The sequence below is a fragment of the Colossoma macropomum genome, unplaced genomic scaffold, assembly GCF_904425465.1.
Source record: "Colossoma macropomum unplaced genomic scaffold, Colossoma_macropomum, whole genome shotgun sequence".
NCBI classification, from domain to species: domain Eukaryota; kingdom Metazoa; phylum Chordata; class Actinopteri; order Characiformes; family Serrasalmidae; genus Colossoma; species Colossoma macropomum.
The window spans coordinates 576,453-599,032 of NW_023494903.1; the positions used below are offsets into that span (position 1 = coordinate 576,453).

The 22,580-nt window shown below is 42.6% G+C and overlaps 1 protein-coding gene across 1 annotated transcript in view; it reads right to left on the bottom strand.

Moving 5' to 3' along the window:
- Nucleotides 1-22,580, bottom strand: part of prr12b (proline rich 12b) — a 36,397-nt gene that overhangs the window by 11,747 nt on the left and 2,070 nt on the right. The window contains 9 exon segments of the mRNA XM_036560759.1: nucleotides 127-260; nucleotides 436-552; nucleotides 2,855-3,450; nucleotides 4,777-5,587; nucleotides 6,417-6,491; nucleotides 7,355-7,558; nucleotides 7,713-12,346; nucleotides 12,492-12,653; nucleotides 12,805-12,962. Of these exon segments, the coding sequence (XP_036416652.1) occupies nucleotides 127-260; nucleotides 436-552; nucleotides 2,855-3,450; nucleotides 4,777-5,587; nucleotides 6,417-6,491; nucleotides 7,355-7,558; nucleotides 7,713-12,346; nucleotides 12,492-12,653; nucleotides 12,805-12,962 (6,891 nt within the window).

Here is a 22,580-nt window from a genome sequence, read left to right on the forward strand (position 1 = left end):
TGAAACCTATGACGTTGTATATTAGTAGCATCATATTAAAATTACTGTACACTTCTGCAACAAATTTGGTTTTACATGATTGAAAACCCAGATTTAAACCTTTAGGATCGATCGGCTGTCCTTTACCTGAGTGTAATTCCAGCTCTGTGCCAGGGTTTCCGTGAACACACTCTGACGTAATCCTTTTTATTCACGTTTTCCAAGAACTTCACATACAAGCGCTGATAACGCATCTTTGCATCTCCGAAGTAGCCCAGATACTGCCGTTGAGTGACAGGAGAGCGGTTGAGGGGAGAAAGGGGGAAAAAATACAGCTTATTATGTCTTTCAGTGCTGGCAAGAGACAGAAGCATTCACTGTGCAGGAAAATGGAAGACAAAAGACTCGCCTGACCGCTGGAGGAGGTCATGAAAGGGGAATGTGCGTGACACTCACATTACTAGTAGCACAGAACTGCCGCTGGCCATCTTTGATCTCAGGGGCGAATTTCTGCAATAGAGCTTTCTGTACCCTCCAAATCGGAGGAGGCTCTCTGCCCGTCTGTAAAGCCAGCTAGAAGAGCAAATAGAGAGAGAGAGAGGGAGAGAGAGAGAGAGAGAGAGAGAGAGAGAGAGAGAGAGGAGAGAGAGAAAGAGAGAAAGAGAAAGTCAGGCGACATCAGTAATTTACTGTATTCGTACTGTATTATAAGGGTAATTCCATGATTGGGTTGCCAGTTGAATCCCACTGATATTATATTTACAAGCAAAATAAAAGTAGAAGACATCTTAAAAATAGATAAACTGTTCTTCACAACAACCCATCAGCATGCTTCAGATATGGTAATACACCATTTTTTCTGCACAATTTACGTATAAGCGCATGAGTTTATTACATATTGGGAAAAAAAACATATATAAAAATATATATATATAATGTGCTATAACTTTAGCACAGGCTGCATTTTGTCCTCCAATATGGTAAATTCAGCGAAAAAACAGTGATGTGCATAATGTACATAATTGTTCTCTGTAGAGGATGTGTATTTGACCAGGAGCACACAAAGTTCTATGGTATTATGGAATAACTGGAATTTGGAGATTTTATTTACAGCAATCTGCTATAAATAAAATGAGTTGGAATAAAAATTCATTACATTAATGTGCATTAGAAAATGGAAAGTTTTTTTGTTTAATGTTCTTATGTTCTTAAGTAGAATTAAAATGGTCAGCTAGCTAACAGGCTAAAAGATAGCAAACATGCTAAACAATTCCATCACTAATATCACAGACTTGAATTACAGCACATACGGGGTGATTAACTGTAAAACGGCAGTATAAAAGTCCAAAAATGTCACCTGAATGTCTTACACGCTTCAAATGTCCGTGTTTCAGTCAGAACTCACGTTAAACCCAGGCTGAATCTCAAACGGCTCCCCAAAGTGTATCCCAAAGTGTGCTAGCTACGAAAGATTAGAAATTCTAGCCTCTACAGCCAAAGAGTGCATCTGAGATTCAGCCCCAGCACGAGAAGAGGGGCGCCACTGAACTAGTGCTAAATAAGACTCGTGGTAATTTGGTGACCAAAAAGTACTTATAAAGTGAATGTTTTTGCAACAGTGCTGTGTTATCATATGTTCATTGTTATACGACAAAAAAGTTTTAAAAACTCCAACTTGAAATGACCGCAACATCCACAGCCATGGGTGACCAAACGTTCTCCTCCTTCAGCTGTTATTATTCTTCTATTTAACCGATTATTTACATAATTACCCAGCTTGTTCAGTGGATAGAAACTGTATTCCGAATGGCCTCAATCGGACTAGACTGTTCCGACTGAGGTGTGTTCATTGACGTTTTCTATTCTGCTTGAGCTATTAGTCGGATTATTAAGGGATTATCAGGCTGCATGTAAATGTGGCTAATGACAAGCAAAATGTGGCTTACTTTTAGTGGCTAATATTAAGTGTAATATTTGCTTCCATTAAGCTTTAGCTTCCAAGCTAGTTAGCTAATGTCAATGACAGTAAGCTGTCAGCCTGGCCACACCAATTATTTACTTAGTCTTAGCCTACAATGCAAATTGTACTGCCATACTTACAATGCAAAAAATTGCATTCGGAACTATTTACCATTAATGAACAACCTAACAGTATTATGAGCAACGGACCATGTTCCTATAAATGTTAGCTAGATTGCTAACTGTGCTGTGCAAACATCACTAACATTAGCTAACTAAGTTTCACATGTTCTGTAGCTAAACGTGTCTGTTTACCACCTCTTTATCCTCTAATACGCATATTTTAGTTTGAAGGACCATGATAGATGTCAAAAAATGAGCTCATTCATAGCGCCGGACTAAATATTTTTACACAGACGTACTGAAGAAGTCTTCAGTAAAACAGTGAACTACTCTGAATGAGTTTGTTTACATCTTAACCATTTAATTACGTAGGATTTTTGAAAAGTCGGTGGAGTTCCCCTTTGATGTGCATTAAGCTTTAGCTTCCAAGTGGGCCATGTTCCTATAAATGTTAGCTAGATTGCTAACTGTGCTGTGCAAACGTCACTAACACAATTTTCGCATGTTCTGTAGCTAAACGCGTCTGTTTACCACCTCTTTATCCTCTAATAAGCATACTTTAGTATGAAGGACCATGATAAATGTCAAACAAAGGGGCTCATTCATAGCGCCGGACTAAATATTTTTACACAGAAGTACTGAAGAAGTCTTTATTTAAAATAAAGAAATACAAAATGACATGCTATGTAAAAAAGCCAGTATATATAATAATTATCAGACATCCAAAAAGAAGTTGAGTGTTAAAAAAACACTTTTTTGAGTGCAGTGTTTCATAAACTCCACGCTGGTTTACCTTGAGGGTGCCGATGTCTTCAGTGCGTACCACAAACTCATCCCTCTCTCTGAATATTCCCTCTCCACCGCTCTCACTGTCTTCCTCCTCGCTCTCTCCAGCAATGGCGGCGTTGTCCTGCTTCTTGGCCAGGTGGAGGGAGGTGATCTGAGGTGTGGGGGCGTCTTCTGGGGTAGGGGGCGAGGGAGGAGATGGTTGGGGCAGATCAGCTGGAGGAGGAGGGGAGGAAGATGGTGGAGGGGTGGTGGAGGGAGGGAGTGTAGGAGGTGGAGGAGATGGAGAGGGGAGGGCAGGAGGAGAAGGGCTGGGGGGCAGAGACTGATGGTGTAGGGGAGCTGACTGTGGCTGAGGCTGTGATTTTGATGACGGTTGCGATGGTGATGGTAGCTGCGGCTGTGATGGTAGCTGTGGTTGTGGTGGTGATAATGGAGGTTCTGGACTGTCCTCTTCTTCCTCCTGCACACAAGGAGGGGAGGGAAGAGAAAGAGGAGGTGGGGGAAGAGGAGATGGAGAAGAGGAGGAAGAGCTTGGTGGAGAAGGAGAAAGGAAAGGAGGAGAAGGCGGCGCAGGAGCAGGAGGAGGCTCAGTTGAAGGATCTGTGAAAGTGTGAGGGAGGAAAGGAGTGGGAAAATACAAGAGGAGAGAGGGAAAGAAAAAGGAGTTAAAGCTGAATGCAAAACGTTCAGATATACAATACACTGTTAGAAATAAAGGTTCTGTGCAGGTACATTTTTTGTTCATCAAGGTACAAACAATGTCAATGTTCCCTTAAAGGTACAACAGTGGTTTTAAGGTCCAACTGTGTACCTTAAATAAGTTTTCCCCGGGGGAAAAGGTCTGTATTTGTACTTTTTCAGAGCATAATATTTTAAAACAGAACATTAAAACAGACAGCTTGGAGACTTTGTGGTCAATACAACTCAAAAAACATAACTGCAATAGATTATGTAAAATTATGTTTCATAACTAAAGGTACTGGAGATGTACCCTTGAGGGTACCACCCCAGTGACAAGAGGGGTACTGTCCCAGTGACAGTTTAGTACCTTTTTTTCTGAGTGTACCATTAATAATGTCTATTGGCATATAATTTCGTCAATAATAAATAATGCATTTAAGGGGTTAAAATAATATAAACTAGACACCAGAAGATAAAAACAAGAATACATTTAATGATAAGTAACATGTACTTTATTTACCAAAGTAATTTCTTAATAACAATTTACGACTCAATATTTGAATGCCACTTGTAAAATATGAGAGATTCTAGATATTAATTTCCGTTTTACTTCATTATCAGTGCTGTAGAGCTTTCTCTGTCAGTTTAGAAGCATCTATAGCTTTGTCCATTATTCTATACACGTAGGCTGTGTTCAGACTGACAGCCCAAATCCGATTTTTGGCATATCCAGATTGTATCCAGATTGATTTTTGATGGTCTGGACAGGAAAAAATCACATAAAATCTGATTTTTTGCAAATTGGATCCAAACCACATTTGGAGGTGGTTGAAATGCGATTCCAATCGTCACTCGCAGAGCGTCAAAAAGGATTCAAGGATTCAAGAAGAGCGCCAAAGATTATGCCATAGGCTTGCCAGAGACTTTTGAAGAGTTTGGAGGGCGAGATGATGCAACCCCCATCTCTCCTGCATCCTTGTTTGAAATCCACAGCTGCAGTGTAGCTACGTAGTTACTGACGCCTATGTTGTTACCACAGCAACCCACGCAGATAAGTTAGTGATGTTTGTACACACAAATCTGATCTGATCACTTTAACTATAACAGTGCGGACAGTCGTCTCAAAGAAATCTGAGTTGGTAAGTTTCAGTGCAGCCTTTCACATCAACATTCTCTGAGTGACTCAGTTTCTGAATGATGCAGAAATCTGAGAAGCAGCATGTGTGCACACGCTGTCTCACTCACCTTCACCCTTGGGAGCACCCAGCATATCATACTCCGTCTCCTCCTCCTCATCTTCCTCTTCCTCTTCAGCCTCTCTCTCCTCTTCTTCCCTCTGCACTACATTCTCTTCTTCTGTTCTCTCTTCCTCCATCTCATCTTCCTCATTTTCTTCTTGCTGTGAACTTTCTGGCTCCGCCTCCTCCAGCTCCTCCTGCTCTTGGTCCTGCAGGCATCCCTCTTCCTCCTGAGCGTGAGGCGTCTGTACGCTCTCCTGCGTCTCCAAATGTGTATGAGGATCCACATCAGGGGGTGATATGGAAGCTTCTGTTTCATGTTTTTGCTCACTGTGTGAGTGAGGGAGAGGTTCTGAATGAGGAGGCGGGGGAGGCGTGTCAAGGGGCACGTCCTGTGGAGTGGGCGGGGATGGAGTGGGAGGTGGTGGGACCGCTGCCAGACTGTGGGGCGTGTCGTAGAGTGCAGAGATGGCAGAGGAGATGCTCTTCTGCAGGTCCTGGTTCTTACTCACGGAGTCTTCCTCATCGGAGGAGAACGAGGGCAGTGTCTCCAGGTTCCTCTTAAGCTCCTCGTCCAGGCGCTTGCACGGTGATGGGCAGTTGCTGAGGGCCAGACCCCCCTCGCCCTCGCTTTCTCCAAATGATGGAGGAGGCGGTGGTGGTGGTGGAGGCGGAGGTGGGGATAATGGACGGATCCCGCCTTTGACCGACGGGTCATCTGAAGGGACGACAGGGCCTGGCTGCTTCTTCTCCGTTTTCAAGAAGTCCAAGAAAGAAGTTATGAAACCAGACTTCAGCTCTGGGGGTTTCTCATCAGCCTAAAAGAAGGGGGAAAGAGGGTAGAGGAAATGAAAGGAGGGGAAATACATATATACATATATGAGGAGAAATATATATATATGTATGTGTGTGTGTGTGTGTGTGTGTAGATAGATAGACAGATAGACAGATATACATACATATATGTATATGTAAGTATATATATATATATATATATATATATATATATATATATGTTGAAAGTGCAAATGAGAGGAATAAGAATATGTATAGAGATAACAGAACAGAAAATGAAGGGAAAAATGACAAGGAGATGTCTGAGTTAAACTGGAAATTCAAGTAATTTGAAAATTTAAGTTTAAAATAACCAGAAATGCTTTTTTGTGTCTGATTTTCTTTTTGCTATGCTCTCCCTCTATGTTAGGTGTGTCTAAGGGGGAGGTAGTACACCTTACTGAACAGCAGGGGGGCTGGATGACGGTTACTATGAATGGGTAACCGTGGCAACAGCTACCCTGGCAACAGCCAGCTCTCTCCCTTTCTTTTATTGCATTTTTTAAGGACAGAGCCATCACGGTAGTCTGTCAATCATCTCAGACTCAGAACATACTACTCCCTCTAGTGGAACTAAATGCACAAGCACACTGAGGACAATGCATTCCCTCTGAAATAAATGTGGAGGAGACATATGCGGTTTTCTTGATTTTTCTAATACTGGCCAACATTATGTTATATTCAGAAGAAGCAGTTACGTTTTTATGACATTCTTACTAAATTATTTAATGCATCAAGATATTCCATATGCACAACTGTGCCTTTATTAATGAATCATGAAATACTCAATGAGTGTTTGATCAAGTGTCTTACTGAGCTAGATAGTTTTTGCATGGTAGCCCAGGCCTCCGGGGTTAGGTCTTCATCCATGTCCCTCTCCCAGGACATCTGTGGAGAAACCATAGATATCTTCAGATTACATATGCAATAACTAAAGATATCTACATATTACACCCTCTGTTTCTTTTTCCTTCCTTCTCTTCTGAGGTTACCTGTTGCTGAGGCAACAAGAGCAATTTCACAAGTACAATTTTACACAAAGGCATACAGAAAGGGACCATTTGATTAAAGTTTCAGCATCTTCGGGCTCTGAAAAATGTGCACACTGGATGAAGCACATTTCCTATTTATTTCAGTTAACACTTTTTTGTATGTGTTTCATATTTATTTCAATATTTTTTGTATTTAGAGAATTTCTTGTCAAAAATAGGCAGGGATAATGCCATTTTCTTATAAAGATAAGAGGACAAATGACTTTTCAGACAGGGTTATTCCTTATACATTGCCATAATACTTGCAACTTTACCATTTCTCTTTGCTACAACCTGATTCAGAACAACCTTATGCACAGCTATAAATGCCAAAAAGAAGCGGTCAGTGTCTTAATGTACTTGAATATTTAGCTATTAAATATCTTAAGTAATCCCCTTGCTGTGGGTAATTGATATATAATAGCCCACAAAATTTAAATATCATAATTTTTGGATAACAATTAACAATGTCAAGTCATTTTCCTAATACAGTGAGACTGCTGGCATGCTAAGACAGGTAAATTAATTCTTATAATTATTGGTTAGTTAGATTTACATTGCCCTTACTAGTAATCAGAACATTTTTCTTTGATATTTCAAACCCTCAGCAACAAAATATTAAAAGTCTTATCTGGAAAAAATCGACAGTGCACAGGTGTCTTTTAGCCACGTAAAGATAAAATTCCAATTAAGAAAATAAAAGATTTTTATTTTATATACCTCTTGGTCCTTCTGTTTCATCTTTTCCTGAACACGGTTCATGTCAGCCCTGTTCATGTCCAGCGCAGATGTGGGCCCAGGGCTCAGGCCTAGAGATGGAGCAGATCCTACTGAGCCATCAGACAGAACTGGATCTGTGCTCGACAAGGAATCTGTCCTCAAGAGGGACTCAGATGAAGGCATGGAGGGAAGAGGGAGCTTGATCTAAGGGTGGGATAAATAATGATTGCAGATCTGAAGACTTACAATACATTATTTACATAACTATATACCAGTATTCCGGTTGGTATTCGGTATCAGTGTTCAAAAATAAAGCATTGTCACATTCCACCATGTTTATCATACCTCCTTTACTCACCTTAATTGGTTTGATAGGTTCCTGATACTGTTGTTGAGGCTGATGTTGTTGGGGATGTTGTTGATGTTGGTGCTGTGGCTGCTGTTGATGATGTTGCTGCTGTTGATGTAGGTGTTGCTGATGGTGTTGTGCATGTAGGTGCTGTTGTTGGTGCATGTGTTGCTGCTGAGGTTGGAGATGCTGCTGTGGCTGTGGGTGGTGGTGCATGTGTTGCTGTAAGTGTTGTTGTTGATGTTGCTGTTGTTGGAGTTGCTGTTGTTGTTGGTGATGAAGATGAGGTGCTTGTTGATGAGGTTGTTGATGGTAATTTTGTCCTTTGTTCATGTCTCTGTGCATTTCCAGCATAAGATCGTCTTTCCTGCCACGACCCCTTCCTCGACCACGGCCCCTTCGGGTCTCACCAGCACCAGGTCCCATCAGGCCTCTACAGTACGGAGGTTCTGGTAGTGGACGAATACGGGGTCTTCCCCTGGGCCTGGGAGGGCCTTCTCTTTTGGGTTTGGTGGGCTTTCTACCCCTCTTCTTTGGCCCTTCATGGGGAAGAAGCTGTGGAGGTGGTCCAAGAGACGGGTACCCTGAGGGGTGGCAGAAATCCAAGTCACCCATTAGGGGACTTAGACTACCAACCCCTGAACCGCCACCGGACTTTCGGCAACTTGACACCAGGTCTGGAAGCAAATCTGGGAGTCGCCTACTGTTTAGTCGAATGTCAGCAGGGACATCTGCTTTGTCCTCATCATCCTCAAATTCATATTCTTGGGCATATGTTTTCTTGGCCTGTGGTTGGGAGTTGGGATCCCTCCGCTGTTTCAGAAGGTGGAAGGAGCTGGTCTTTAGTAGTTTTTTGGGTCTAGAGGAACAGAAGATGGGTGAGGTCAGCCCACTTGTTCCAGATCCACTTCCTACACCTGACGTTCCCATCATTTTGTTCCCTGTTCCATCTACACCAGACCCTGTCCCACCCATTCCAATGCCCGGAGTCTGAGACTGGATCAGGCCCAGTTGCTCTGTGTTCACAGTGGATGGGAGTTCATGGGTTTTCAGGGAGTCTAAATCTAGATGCATGGTGCCATTGCCAGTTTCAGAAAGACTGTGACAGTACTGCCCATATCCTTGGTCACCATGGTGACCCATCATGTCATATCCACCTGCCCCTCCACCTGCTTTAACTGATTCTATTCCATCTTGAACATTTACACGCCCCTCAGACACCATATCCTGATCTCCTTGGCCTGCACCACCTCCTCCTGCACAACTTGACTTATAATCCTCAGAGCAGAACATGTCCTCCATTCCTGGGAAAAATGACCGATCTTCATCTTGGAGCAGAGAGTCAGGGAAACAGATGGAGGTCAGAGGCACAAACCTCTGCTGTTGCTGCTGGCTCTGTCCCTGATTCTGAGTTTGTTTCCCAACAGGACTTCCTGTGTCAAACTGGTGCTCTTTGAGCTGATCTAGTTGTGTCTGGGCAAGCTGGGGCTCTGGTTCCCTGGGCTGGGCCTGGGGCTGCAGAGGGGCAGAATTGGTTGCCATGTGATGAGAGTGCTGGTGAGAGTGTTGATGATGAGGGTGGGGCTGTGGCTGGTGGTGGGCATGAGGGTGTGCATGGTGTGTCATATGGTGCAGATGAGACTGAGTTGACATGCTCAAATTCGGCTCATTCAGGAAATCAAGCTCTGAAGGTGTTTGTTGAGGATGATGAGACTGATGGTGTGAGGGCATCCTGTGCTGCTGCTGCTGCAGCTGCTGTTGCTGCTGTTGTGTTCTATGATGTTCACTGGTACCACCATCTCCACCAACAATCCTCTCAGTGGACCCTGAACCTTCACGGCTGTTTGTCCTTGAGAGTGACCGTTCAAGCATGTCTAGCTGCGAGACAGAATTTTGACTTGACTGACTTTGGTTTCGCTGTGCTTCACGTCCATAATGGGCCTCCAAAGCCTGGGACTGAAGCTGAAGCTGAAGCTGAGAGGCCTGTGGCTGGGTTTCCACTCCCCCACCACTAGCAGTCCCAAGACCTCCAGATGGTCCCATCAAAGCATGTTGGCTCATAGGGTGCGGCTGTTGCTGGGGGGCCTGTTGAATGTCTATCTTGTTACGTGTGGTGTGAGAAAGAACAGACTGGAGAAGGTGAGCTTGCTGAGGTTGCTGAGTCTGGTCAGGCGGTGAATCCATGTGTGAAAGGGAAGTTTGGGACTGTCTCTGTTGCAAATCTGGGGTCTTTCGCAAAAAGGGCAGCTCTGATGTATCGGGAGCTTTCTTGAGCTCCATGTGGGAGTGAGACAGAGAATGTGGGTGGGAGTGCTGTGTATGTTGGGAGTGCTGTGTGTGTGAAGTGTGAGAAGAGTGATGTTGGTGTTGGTGTGTCTGGTGGACATACGGGTCCCCTCTCCCATAGTGAACCACAGAGCCAAGGGAGTCATGTTGGTGAGTGTGAGGTGCATGGGGAAGAGAGTGAGAGAGTGAATCCATTCCTCCTCGCCCTCCATTTGCCCCAGCTCCAGACACATCTGTTTTTGCTTGCTGCTGCTTCTTAAGAGACATGTCCAGCTGACTCTCTGAAGGAGTGCTTAGTCCTGTGGAGCTTGCAGCACCAGGAGCCACATTATTGGTGGCATTATTCGTGCGAATGACACTCTGAAGGTGGTAGCGCTCCTCAGAAGCCTTGTTTAGTTCATAGGCAGACATCCCCTTTGTTCCTTCCCCACTTTGGGGCACTGACTGGGACTGTGGCTGCTGCTGGGAAGGAACCTGTGGCTGTTGTTGAGTGTGGTGCTGAGAGGGGGGAGGTGCTGGACTCTGAGAGTGCAATAGATGCTGAATTAGAAAATCATCATCATCGTCTTCATCCTCTTCTTGGGATCGCTCAATACTGAGCATATCAGACTCTGACTTGGACTTCGGTGGTGCTGAATGATAAGACTGTGTTTGGGGTGGTGGTGCCCTTGTGTCTGAGTATCCCTGTGGAGATGCTAAGAAAGCAGGAGAAAGAACTGAGGATAGGTATTTGGTACCCCCAGTTCCTCCTGGAGACTGTGCAGGGCGAGTGGGAGCAGGGGAGTGTAGTCCTGGGCGGATAATTCCAGAGTTACTTGAAGGGGATGGGCTGGAGTCTGGTAGATGGTATGATCCTCCACCTCCACCACTTGCAACAGTGTTACTGCCAGCACCTCCACCACCTGAACTACCCCCTCCTGAGCCAGTACCACCACTTGTTGTACCTGTACTCCCTCCAGATCCAATTAGGGCAGGTGAATGTCCTGGACCACCATAGCCCATTGAGGGACTTCCTGCTCCTCCAAGAGAGGGTGGTAAAGAACCATATCCTGATTCGGAGCCATATACCACCTCAGCTGAAAACGAACGTCCCGTTGCTCCAAGACCTCCAAACCCTTTTCCTGACCCCCCAGGACCGGAGCTCAGATCCTGGGCCTGTGGGGAGCTGAATCCTCCATAAGGCTGGGACAGATGGGAGGGCGGGGGCTGACTTGGCGAATATGATTGTGAGTGTTGCTGTGGTGGGGTTTGGCCAGGGAGCCCAGAGGTGGGTTTAACAGGAGCAACAGGAGAGCCATATGTGGAAAGGCAGGGTTTGGGGGGAGGCTGTTGTGCAGCAGAAGAGGACACAGGGGGAGGCGGAGGAGGTGGCGGAGGGGGTTGGGGAGCAGCCTGGGGTGGTGGCTGCTGTCTTGAAGGGGCAGAGGAGGAGCTAGATGAAGCACTGGGGTTAGATGAAGCGGAGGAGGAGGAAGAAGTGGAGGAAGCTGAGGGGGGTGTGTGAGGTGTTCTGGATGAAGAAGAGCTAGAGGACGAGTAGCCACTGCTCGAACTAGAACTCTTTCCTGTTTTCCCGATACCACCTCCTGTGGCAGCTGATGAAGATGTCGAGGAGGTACTATATGGGGGCTGTATTATGGGGCGGTAAACTTGCTCTGACCGGGGTGAGGGTTTGGGATCAGATGATGGGCTCTGGTCACCCAGAGGACTACAGTTTACTCCTCCATGTCTATGGTGGGAGATCTGCTGGTACCCCGAAGCTCCACAGCTAAGATAATGTTGCAGGGGATGGGGCGTGGTGGAGGACAACTGGGACTGTGCAGGGGAAGGTCTCTGATAGTGCTTAATCACACTGTCTTGCCTGGGAATGGCTCTTTCTTGGGGGGTAGGCGGCTGTGGAGGTGCAGGAGTTGAGGAGAATACAGAGGCATTGTATAGCTGGGAGGATTGGTCTTGAAGCTGTGAGGAGAGCAGGTTAAACTGGGGAGGAGGTAAGTGGCGAGAGGAAGATGATGTGGATGCTTGAGCTGGAGGTGGAGGAGCACTGGAGGGCTCCTGAGCCCCTCTGTATGCTGCCGCTGCACTCTGAGAGGAGAGAAGACGGTCAAAGCCAAGACTGGACTGGGAAGGTGTTTTTATGTGCAGCAATGGATCATGTGGTGACAGGAGGCCATTGGAGGTGGGGCTGAAGGTGGGCGTGTCCTGAAGAGACAGCGACGGGGTCACTCCAGGGAAGGAGCGCCCTGAGAAAGAGGCAGGGTGCTGATACGCTGACAGGGCTGAGGAAGAAGGGAAGGAGCCAGATCCAGGCAAAGCACTGGAGATGAAGAGCTCTGCAGGAGCTGGAGTATGCATTGCTACAGCAACAGAAAGGAAGACAGAGAAACCAGAATGATCAACAGGTTAAAACTACATCTGTGTAAATATGTCTCTGTACTGCAATCAGTGTATTACAAAGCTCTACGTTCAATAGTAAAGAAAGAATGTGGCACAGTTACTTACCAGTCTGCCAAGAGGGGGTACGAAACTGAGAGAGGAGGGAGGAGGCAGAAGGGGGAGGCTGTGGACCTCGGGATTCCAAAGCAGAGATCAGGTTCATGACGGATGCGTCAGGCCCTGAGGTGCTAGCATGGTGTAACCCAGCATCAAACAATCCTGAAAGCCCTGTGAGAAAAGGAACAGTCGTACTGAAATGAGTAGGGATGATCATTATACTCATCATTAAACAGTAAACCTAAAATCTGTTAATGCCCCCATAATAAACAGACATGTACATTTACTAATCAGGGTAAACAAACAAGTTTGTATCCCTCACCTAAACTCCGGCCAGCTGCACCCCACGCTCCACCCTGTCCAGAGCTGCCTGGGTGATGATTGGTTGCATAGCCCTGCAGGGGGTGTGCTGTGGCGTATGCTTGACGATGGAGCAGTTCTGAGTCCGGATGGGAGGATCTGGAACTCCCATACATCAGACTGAAAGCATGAGAGAAAGAGAAGGGTGAAAAAAAGAAGGATCGAGGGTGTGAGTGGAGAATTACTATGCAGACAAAAGAGCCTCAGACTGCTTGCATATAATTAACCCTTATCTGATAAACTACAGGCTAAGTATACCTTAGTGATACTGTAAAACATTAACAAAAAAAAAAAAACATTACATTCTCTCACTTAACACGGCACTGAAAAGGTCTGCTGGGCTGTACTCTTCGTAAATCCCTGTATAGAATATCAGCTGACCAAGCTCTGCATTATCCCCTTCTCACCAGAGCCACACACATAGATTAGCTGTTTAATCAGCCTATTCGCTTCCATATCCTCCCTCTCCCAAATAGCCTCTGGATCTGACTATATGCAGTCTGCATTACAACAATGCACATGCTCATTATCCTAGTCCACATGCAACCTCTCTGGGCTACGAATGACAAGACCTGGTTTTGATGTCCCAAGGGCCACTATTAAAATCCCATCAGTGTATGTTGATCAGTAATCAAATGTTCAATGCTGACCAGCAAGCAGGGGTGGGCGATATGGCAAAAATATAATATCACAATGCTTTCACAATACAGGATGTCACAATATCCTGCAAAAGTTTGGGTGCCCCTGGACAAATGACATGCTTTTATTGATTATTACCATAAAAAAAGATACTAAATAAATAAATACCTTTTAAAAAACTAAGTACAATGATTTTTTTTCCCAATATTTCACATATTGTCCTGGACTAAATCCAATTAAACAGGACTAATTATGTCAGATAAATAATGATTATAATAATTATACAAATTTGTAATGAAACATGTTGACAATATCCACAATAAGCTCAGAAAAGCCTGTGCCATCATTTATCACAATAACATCATATTACCCACCTCTACATGCATGTAATTCCAGAAAGTGCTAATATAGACCACATACTTGGACTCTGAGATCAAACAAAAAGGACTGAGAGCTGATCAAAACTGACCAACCTGTTTATTTCCTCTCTATTTATTTGAACAGAGATACTAATGCATGTCTTTTGGCAAAAGCTAGACGAAACTGTCTTATGATCTTGCGTTTTCACTTGTTACATTCTCCAGAGCTGTGGTTCTTTCTCTGCTGCAGTCATTCACCCCGATTGGCTACGGCTCGGCGCGTTGTCAGCCAATCAGCTGTCTCTTGGCGTCTCCACAGACTGTTGTTCCCTTTCATAAGAGTGGGCAGTTGAGTTGACAATGGCGGTTAGGATGTTGCTGAGGTGAGACAGAGCGCTCATTGATAAAAGCTCTCCTGTGACTGAATTGCCTTGGTAACCCCCTCCCCTCCATCCTCGACAGGCTCTTAATGTGAGTACAGCTCAGTTAGTGAGGATCGCTCTACTCGGAGACCAGTGTGGGAAGCCACAGACACCACACACTGAGCCAGCACGTGGTGAGGGGGTGGGTGTCATTCAATACGAGCAACGAAACGGACCAGCCAGTCTATCTTTAAACCAACAGAGAAAAGACCCAAATAAGTTCATTCTACATTGGTTGTGTGCAAAAAAGCACAATCCAGAAATATACCCAAAGAGGTACATATGGTACTGTTGTTATATTCAATACTGTGTGAAATGAACACCAACACAAAAATAATCATACTCCAGCAGGCTCTGATGGGCACAGACAGTGCAATAATACTGACGTCCATTGTATTTATCAAGGTGTTTTAAGCAGAGATGACAGAAACTCGTCCTGAGGGGACGCCATCTGGGAGTTTGTCCGTCCCTCTTAAACAGACGCCCGTCTCCAAGCCAGGGCACTTGTGTAATTAGCTGGATAAAAGCTCTAATGAACTGAGTTAAATGTTTAAATGCACAAGCGAAAGAGCACAAATATCACTCTTGCGCTGCCTCACTGACACATCTGGAATACAGCGCGGCCACTGAACTACCACAGTTGCTGGAGCCGTGGTGAATTCTTTGCAGTCGGCATCCTAGCAAACTCTCATTATTTAAACACTGCGTGCCTTTGTACATAACAATTTTAGTCTAGGCTAAGGAGGCTGGATCAAAATCTGAGGTCGGTACATTAATCAGCAAAAATGACTTGATGGTGTTTTCCAAACCAGCACACCAAAAATCTGAAGAAAGACTGGAATGCTCTCTCCTGAATAATTAATGTCTCCCGGCATCCGTCAAACATCAGCCTTCATATACATTGAAAAGACTCTTCTCTGGAGGTCTCTCGCTGGATCAAAGGGACTGTCATGTGCTAAAACTCATTAAGATTGACATGAGGTTGATAGGAATCAGACCTTAATTGGATGCTAATCCCAAAGAGGCAGTCCAGAGACCCGGAAGGAGTGAGGGATTGATCCCAAGGGAATAAGGGTAATTGATGGATGACTTCCACATACACACTCTAACAAGAGATGGCACGGCACTAGTTTTTCTTTTTCTGATACTGATATTATGGTAGTAAGCTTTTATGAATACATATACCAATCTGATATTTTACTATGCTTTAGTTTAGCTTCATTTAAGAAGGACATTTAAAATAGAGATGCACCAATGTGGGATTTGTGGGCCGATGCCTACATCCAGTATTTATTCTATAAAATTGATAGATTTTTGACTATGTAGAAACTACACTGTAAAAAACGTGGAAAGAAAATGGTAAAACGTCTTTAACAAGTTGGAACTAGACAAACCCCATTACTTCACAGTAAAAGTATGTTTTGGTAAAAATCTGTAAAATTATAGTCATTTAGTTTCTGAAAAATATTGCATTTTACCAAAATTCAATAGTTTCACTAGATATTCTGACATACAATATTTTGCCATCATGATAAGAACAACAACAAAAATAACACAAATGTCTGTGAACTAAAGGTGATCATTTGTTTTTGTTAATTTACATTCTATTTCTGTAAATTAACGACAGCAGTGGTAAAATATAATATATGTAGTATGCAGTATGTAGTATATAGTATATAGTTATAATGCCCTGCGATGGACTGGCAACCTGTCCAGGGTGTTTCCTGCCTTCTGCCTATACTGCTGGGATAGGCTCCAGTACTCCCCACCCCCCGCGACCCAGAAGAATAAGCGGTGTAGATAGTGAGTGTGTGTGAGCTACCATATAGCATATGCATGTTTATTTACATGCATTTAACCTCTTTTTTTAAAAAAAAACTGGGCATTTGAGCATTAAATATTACAGTACTTTGACAGTGAAAATACCTTTTATAGTGTTTTAGGATTTGCATTATAGACAGATAAAACCTATTTGTAGAGGGCTACAAATGCAGTAAAATGTGTATATTTTAGCGCAGTAAGCCAGTGTCGTCTAAACATTCTGCTCTTCCAGCGTCCTCAAACACTTATTTGAAATACTGGTCAAATCTAAACATCTGTCTGCTAGTCTTTTTTTCTTTTAAAGCAAATATCTGCTGATACCAATATGTTTCCGATATCATCATGCATCCCTAAACCCAAAGAAGGCTATAATGTTACATAATATGGATGACTGAGTGCTGTTTCAGCACAGATTTGTTACAGCATTGGATTGGACTCGTTCTTTTTTCCCCTCTGATATCAAATCCAGCATTTTCTGGCCCGATCCCGATACCCATCAACACAGATATGTCATCTTCAGCCCTGCCTTCCTTCTACTCCCATCCTCTTGCTCACTTTTTTCCTCCATTTCTCTCCATGCCCTTTCCATTCTTATTGCTTTACACTGGTTCACTTTTTCTTTAGGTAAGTTCACCCCTTTCCATTTCTCCTCTCACTTCTCCGATAGGTTCTATGTGATCATCACCCCTTCGTCAGCCCTTGCATGCATTGATCTAGCGCAGTACACCTTCCCTCTGCCCTCTCCATTTCCTCTCTTTTTTCTAAGCTTCATCACCTTTGATCCACACCTTTAGCCAATCATTTTCTTCATCTCTCGTCCTCGCTCGCTTCCAGACTGTGTTAATGGGATAATACATCTCAAGTTTGATGGACAGAGAGGACGTGAGAGAAAGAGCGAGGTCTACAATGAAGGTTCTAGGAAAAAAACATTTGATCAGTATGGAGGTTCTTCACAAAAATAGTTCCTAAAAGAGTTTGATGTAGTATGTAAACACTATAAAGTTTGAAAAAGTACCGCCCACTCCACAGTCCACACTGTCCATATATGGAAACTACAATGCTGTTTTGAAATCACTGTTTATGTGACATCACAAAATCCAACACATACCCATATACCCGCCTATTCAGCCTACAGTAGTTTACCTCTGCCTATTCATGCTGAAGATGAATAGGAAGCGCAATATACACTAACCAATCAGAACAGAGCTCATTTACATGCATCACACTTGCAGGCAAAGCCTGTTCAAGTCTATAAAATCCCAAACTTATTACATATTAAGTCTTATAATTCAGTAAATACAGAGACTTCAATGCAAACTATTTGAGCTATTCTAAGGTTATAGATGTGTATAATAAAACTTCAGGCCTGCTGCTGTGACCTATTCAGGGGTTAATAGTAAGGGATAAAGAGAGGTCAGAAAATGAACATGTAAAAATTAATTACAGTACATAAAACCACACAAATATTATAAGTGGAAAAAATTCACAATGCAGTGGTTCTCAAAGTGGTACCCCGAGACGGTCCGAACTAACTTGCAGCGCACAGTTTTACAGCACAAATGTGGACAATCTGGGTGTCCCTGAGGACCAGTTTGGGAGCCACTGCTTTAAAGACCCACTGGTCAAAAAGTTATTTGGGAAACAAAAGAGGTACTGCTCTAGAGAACCCCTTATTTGTGAGGGTACACGCATGAGATGAATTAGAGTCTGAATTAGAAAGCTCTATTAAATGGACTGTAAAGGGCTGCTCCCAATTATATGGAGGGTAATTTGACACAGTCCCTCCTAACAGGTGCAAAATGTTTATGAGCTGAAAGGAAACTCAATCATGCCCATTAATCTCCATTAGAAACGTGACGGGGTGTCAGTGTGTGGTGGGACCCATGGTGCCCTGCACAAGACGGAGGCTGGTGTTCTTTGGTCAGGCGTCGTATCTGAAATTCCTGGGCTTGCATGGCCTACCAGGCCGTACCAAAGAGGTGATGTCGTCTTTCCTAATACTAGGGTTTAGTGAGTCCGGGAGCACAAATTAGCTTTCTTGGTCTTGTCTCACATCATTCATCTCTTAACGTTTGGATTCGGTCTTGTCTCGGTCTCGGGGTTAGGCTGACCTGGAAAGTGTTCTGAATACCGAGGGTGACGCCTCCATCTGAGGTCATTAGAAACTGAACTTATTATTACTATTATTATTAATGATCAACAGAATAAAACAGTCCTTTTTCTACATGTTTAAGTAAAATCTGCTGGCTGCCGCTCGAGGATCTAATTGATATTTCCATGATGGTTTAAGTGGGTATGTTTAGTTTGTTGATGCTTATTGGTTTCAAAGTTCAATTATCCCCTGAGGGCAGATTGGAATGTTGTTATTACTATGTTTTCATTTAATAATTGAAAATAGATGTATGTTGTTTGGTTTATATTCAGTTGACTGTAGGTGGAGATTCTGAATATGCTTTGGAGAAGAAGAGACAGAAGAACTTCACCATCATTTCCTTCCGAATGTGACAAAGCAAAGTTGGCAAAGTTGAAAACCTTGTATCTCCTTTCTTGTCGTTTTTTAGTTTTGGACATATACATATATATAATACCTGTTGCTCTTTACATTTTGTGTAAATTTCATGAAGGATGGACCAAAAGAAACAACTTAAAATGACTTGGAAAAATGTCTGGTTCCATTGACTTACATTAAAAGTAAAGTAGGTTTTTTCCTTTTCCTGTAAAGTTTTCATTTTGGAAATATGAGGGTTTTCTTCCAACAACAGCGACATAATATACATGTGTGTGTGTGTCTATGTCATGCATAACGAATGTACAATGAACTACAGATAAATTTCAGTTTTGTCCCCTTTCTTCATTTTAAATTTCTATTCAGAAAAAAATCTTAATCTGGTCTTGTCTCAGTCTCAGTCTCAGCCACTCCTGGTCTCAGTCTCGACTCAAACTCGACTGCTACAGAGTCTTGGTCTTGACTCAGACTCATGCGCCCTAGTCTCGGTCTTGACTCGGACTCGCCTCTAGCGGTCTTGACTACAACACTTCCTCACACGATGCGAAACGCATAACAGAATGAATCAAAGTGAATCTACTTTTGATAACAACCAAACCTAATTTCTCCGGTGTGGTGGCAAATTCAGACAAATGCACCGTACGAATGTGTTTGAGTCACGGCATTATCAGGTTAAAGGTGTTGTATCTCTGTCTCCGCATGCAGTTAATTCACACGACGCTGCAGCTGGCCTTATTTGAATAAGTACTGGAAAAATAATGGGGGAAAAAAATCACTTTCATTTTATTTCACTTCATTTCATATTCATTTAATACTTCAGTGTGTTTCATCGCGGCCTAATGGAGGCACATGTATAGTCCCACAACAGCGCTCTCGCTCCGAACTAATATTAATTCAAAACAAAAAAAAACAATTACAATTTCTAACCCCCAAAACTAAAAGAGGAGAGATTCAATTTCATTTCATTTCATCTCACTCAGAGAAAGCTCTCAGGCTGCTGTGCGCCAGTGCTGAGGCTTGTCCAACGTCTTATGAGTAAGAATTGCTCATTAAGGATCCTGGGTGCCATCAATCCGCCTGTGCTGTGAGAGATGCCCTTGACTCAGAAAGGCAATCATAAACTATCCAACAGCCCAGGAGCAATCACTCCCACTGGGCAGAGTCTACGGGAAAGAGGCTGAGTGTACCTGGTCTCACCTGGTCCTTTCAAGCACCACAGCTACCTGCTATTCAACACCCTGGTGTGTTCCCATCCACTGGAATAAAAGACAATACTGGCAACCTCACATACAGTACACTCTGTCCAAAAACAGTTGCGAGTAAGCAGTACTGCAAAGATCTGCACCCTGCCCCCCCAAAAAGGTGCTGAAAACATCTAGCTGGAGCTGCACTGTTCTTGGAGCTACATTAAATAGCTGAATCTGGCATAATGGTGAAGGTGGGCTTACCCTGGACAAGTTAGAGCTGGGCAATATGGTGTTATTTGTCATTACTGTCATCACAATATGCAAAATATCCACAGAACAGCTGCATGTTTCATTATAAAGACAGCATCATTAGTCCTGCTTAACTGTATTTAGAGAAATGATGAATAAAAAATCTATGTATTTATAGTTTTTGTTTTTGCTGCAGATTTTTTGTCTGTTCCAACTTATTAAATAACAGAAAAAAATTGCTGTGAAAATGTTTTGAAGCGTCATGATATATTTATGGCGTTTCACCCACCTGTAGCACTAGTGCAGCACATTCCTACCTCTCGTGATTGATATGGTTTTTATTTAATAGCAAAAAAGCTTGCAGCTGATATTCTATCACAATACTTAGAGCTTTTTATTCAAAATTGTTGGCACTACATCCAATTAAAAGAAAGAAAATTTATCATGCTAATAAAAAAATCTGAATATTACCCACCTCTGTGGCACATTAAGCTAGGAAGCCAATGCCCTAGTGACACAGTAGTGAGAATATACAGATTTTTACATTGCAGATATAATTTGAGAATGCTCATCGAATAAAAAAAAGTGACTGAACTTATTATTCAGAGATGATTTTTGTTCCAACATGGTTTTGTTGTCTTACAAAGTCCTGCAGATGACTAATAATAATAATAATAATAATAATAATAACAACAATAATAATAATACAATTTGGGTTGTTGTAAAGGCCAACAGATGACTGAATATTAATAATAATAATATTAATAATAGTCACAGCAGTAGTGGTAGTGTAGTTATAACATTAGTACAATAATGCAATAGTACAACAGTATGGAATATTGATATTGGTATACTGATTAGTATCAGTAATGGGCTGATATCAGTAGAAAATGCTAGATGGGACATCAGCGGGAAAAAAATAATCTACTTCAATCCTGTAATATGTCCTGAAAGAAAAAATATCAGGTTGGAATCTTGCAGTACTCAAGCCTTCAATATCAGTATGGGTGTCATATCGGAAAAGTGGAATTTTGGACTTGGAAGAAACTGTTTTATCATTACTGTTGATGTACTATTGTTATAACTATTTAACTACAACCTCAACTATTATAATTATAAAACAATTTAATTATTATTTAGTCATCTATATGCCTGTACAACAATCAATGTTAAAACTATATTATTTGTATTATTATTGATATTATTACAACCATAAGAAGTGAATTAGGTCATTTCTCAGTGTATGATACTAACTGTACTCTACCATTACTACTGTGACTATTATTATTATTATTATTATTTATTATTATTATTATTATTATTACTATTCAGTCATCTATATGTACGTACTACAAAGTAAAATAAAACGTTATTATTGCTGTTGCTGTTATGACAGTTAGAAGTGAGTCAGGCCTTTTATCACAACCAGAGTACAGTACTAAAGCATCTGATGTGAATGCTGCGTCCTGCCCCATGTGCTGTTCTGATTGATCCGGTTGTCAGGGCGACTGCTAACATACCGCGCGCCTTTGAACTGTAAGTAGGCCGCGAAAACACAACACGGTCCGCGCAGTTACACTCATATTAATACAGTTACACTGACATTCATACAGTTACACTCACATTCATACAGCTACACTCACATTACTACAGTTACACTCAATGATAATCACACACTAATACAGCCACACTCACACTAATACAGCTACACTCACATTAATACAGCTACACTCACATTGATAATCACACTCACACTAATACAGCTACACTCACACTGATAATCACACTCACACTAATACAGCTACACTCACATTAATAGTCACACTCACATTAACACAGCTACACTCACATTAATACAGCTACACTCATTAATACAGCGACACTCATTAATACAGCTACACTCACACTGATAATCACACTCACACTAATACAGCTACACTCACATTAATAGTCACACTCACACTAACACAGCTACACTCACATTAATACAGCTACACTCATTAATACAGCGACACTCATTAATACAGCTACACTCACACTGATAATCACACTCACACTAATACAGCTACACTCACATTAATACAGCTACACTCATTAATACAGCAACACTCATTAATACAGCTACACTCACACTGATAATCACACTCACACTAATACAGCTACACTCACATTAATAGTCACACTCACACTAACACAGCTACACTCACATTAATACAGCGACACTCATTAATACAGCTACACTCACATTGATAATCACACTCACACTAATACAGCTACACTCACATTAATAGTCACACTCACACTAACACAGCTACACTCACATTAATACAGCTACACTCACATTAATACAGCTACACTCACAATAACACAGCTACACTCACATTAATACAGCTACACTCATTAACACAGCTACACTCACATTAATACAGCTACACTCATTAACACAGCTACACTCACATTAACACAGCTACACTCACATTAACACAGCTACACTCACATTAACACAGCTACACTCACATTAATACAGCTACACTCATTAACACAGTTACACTCAC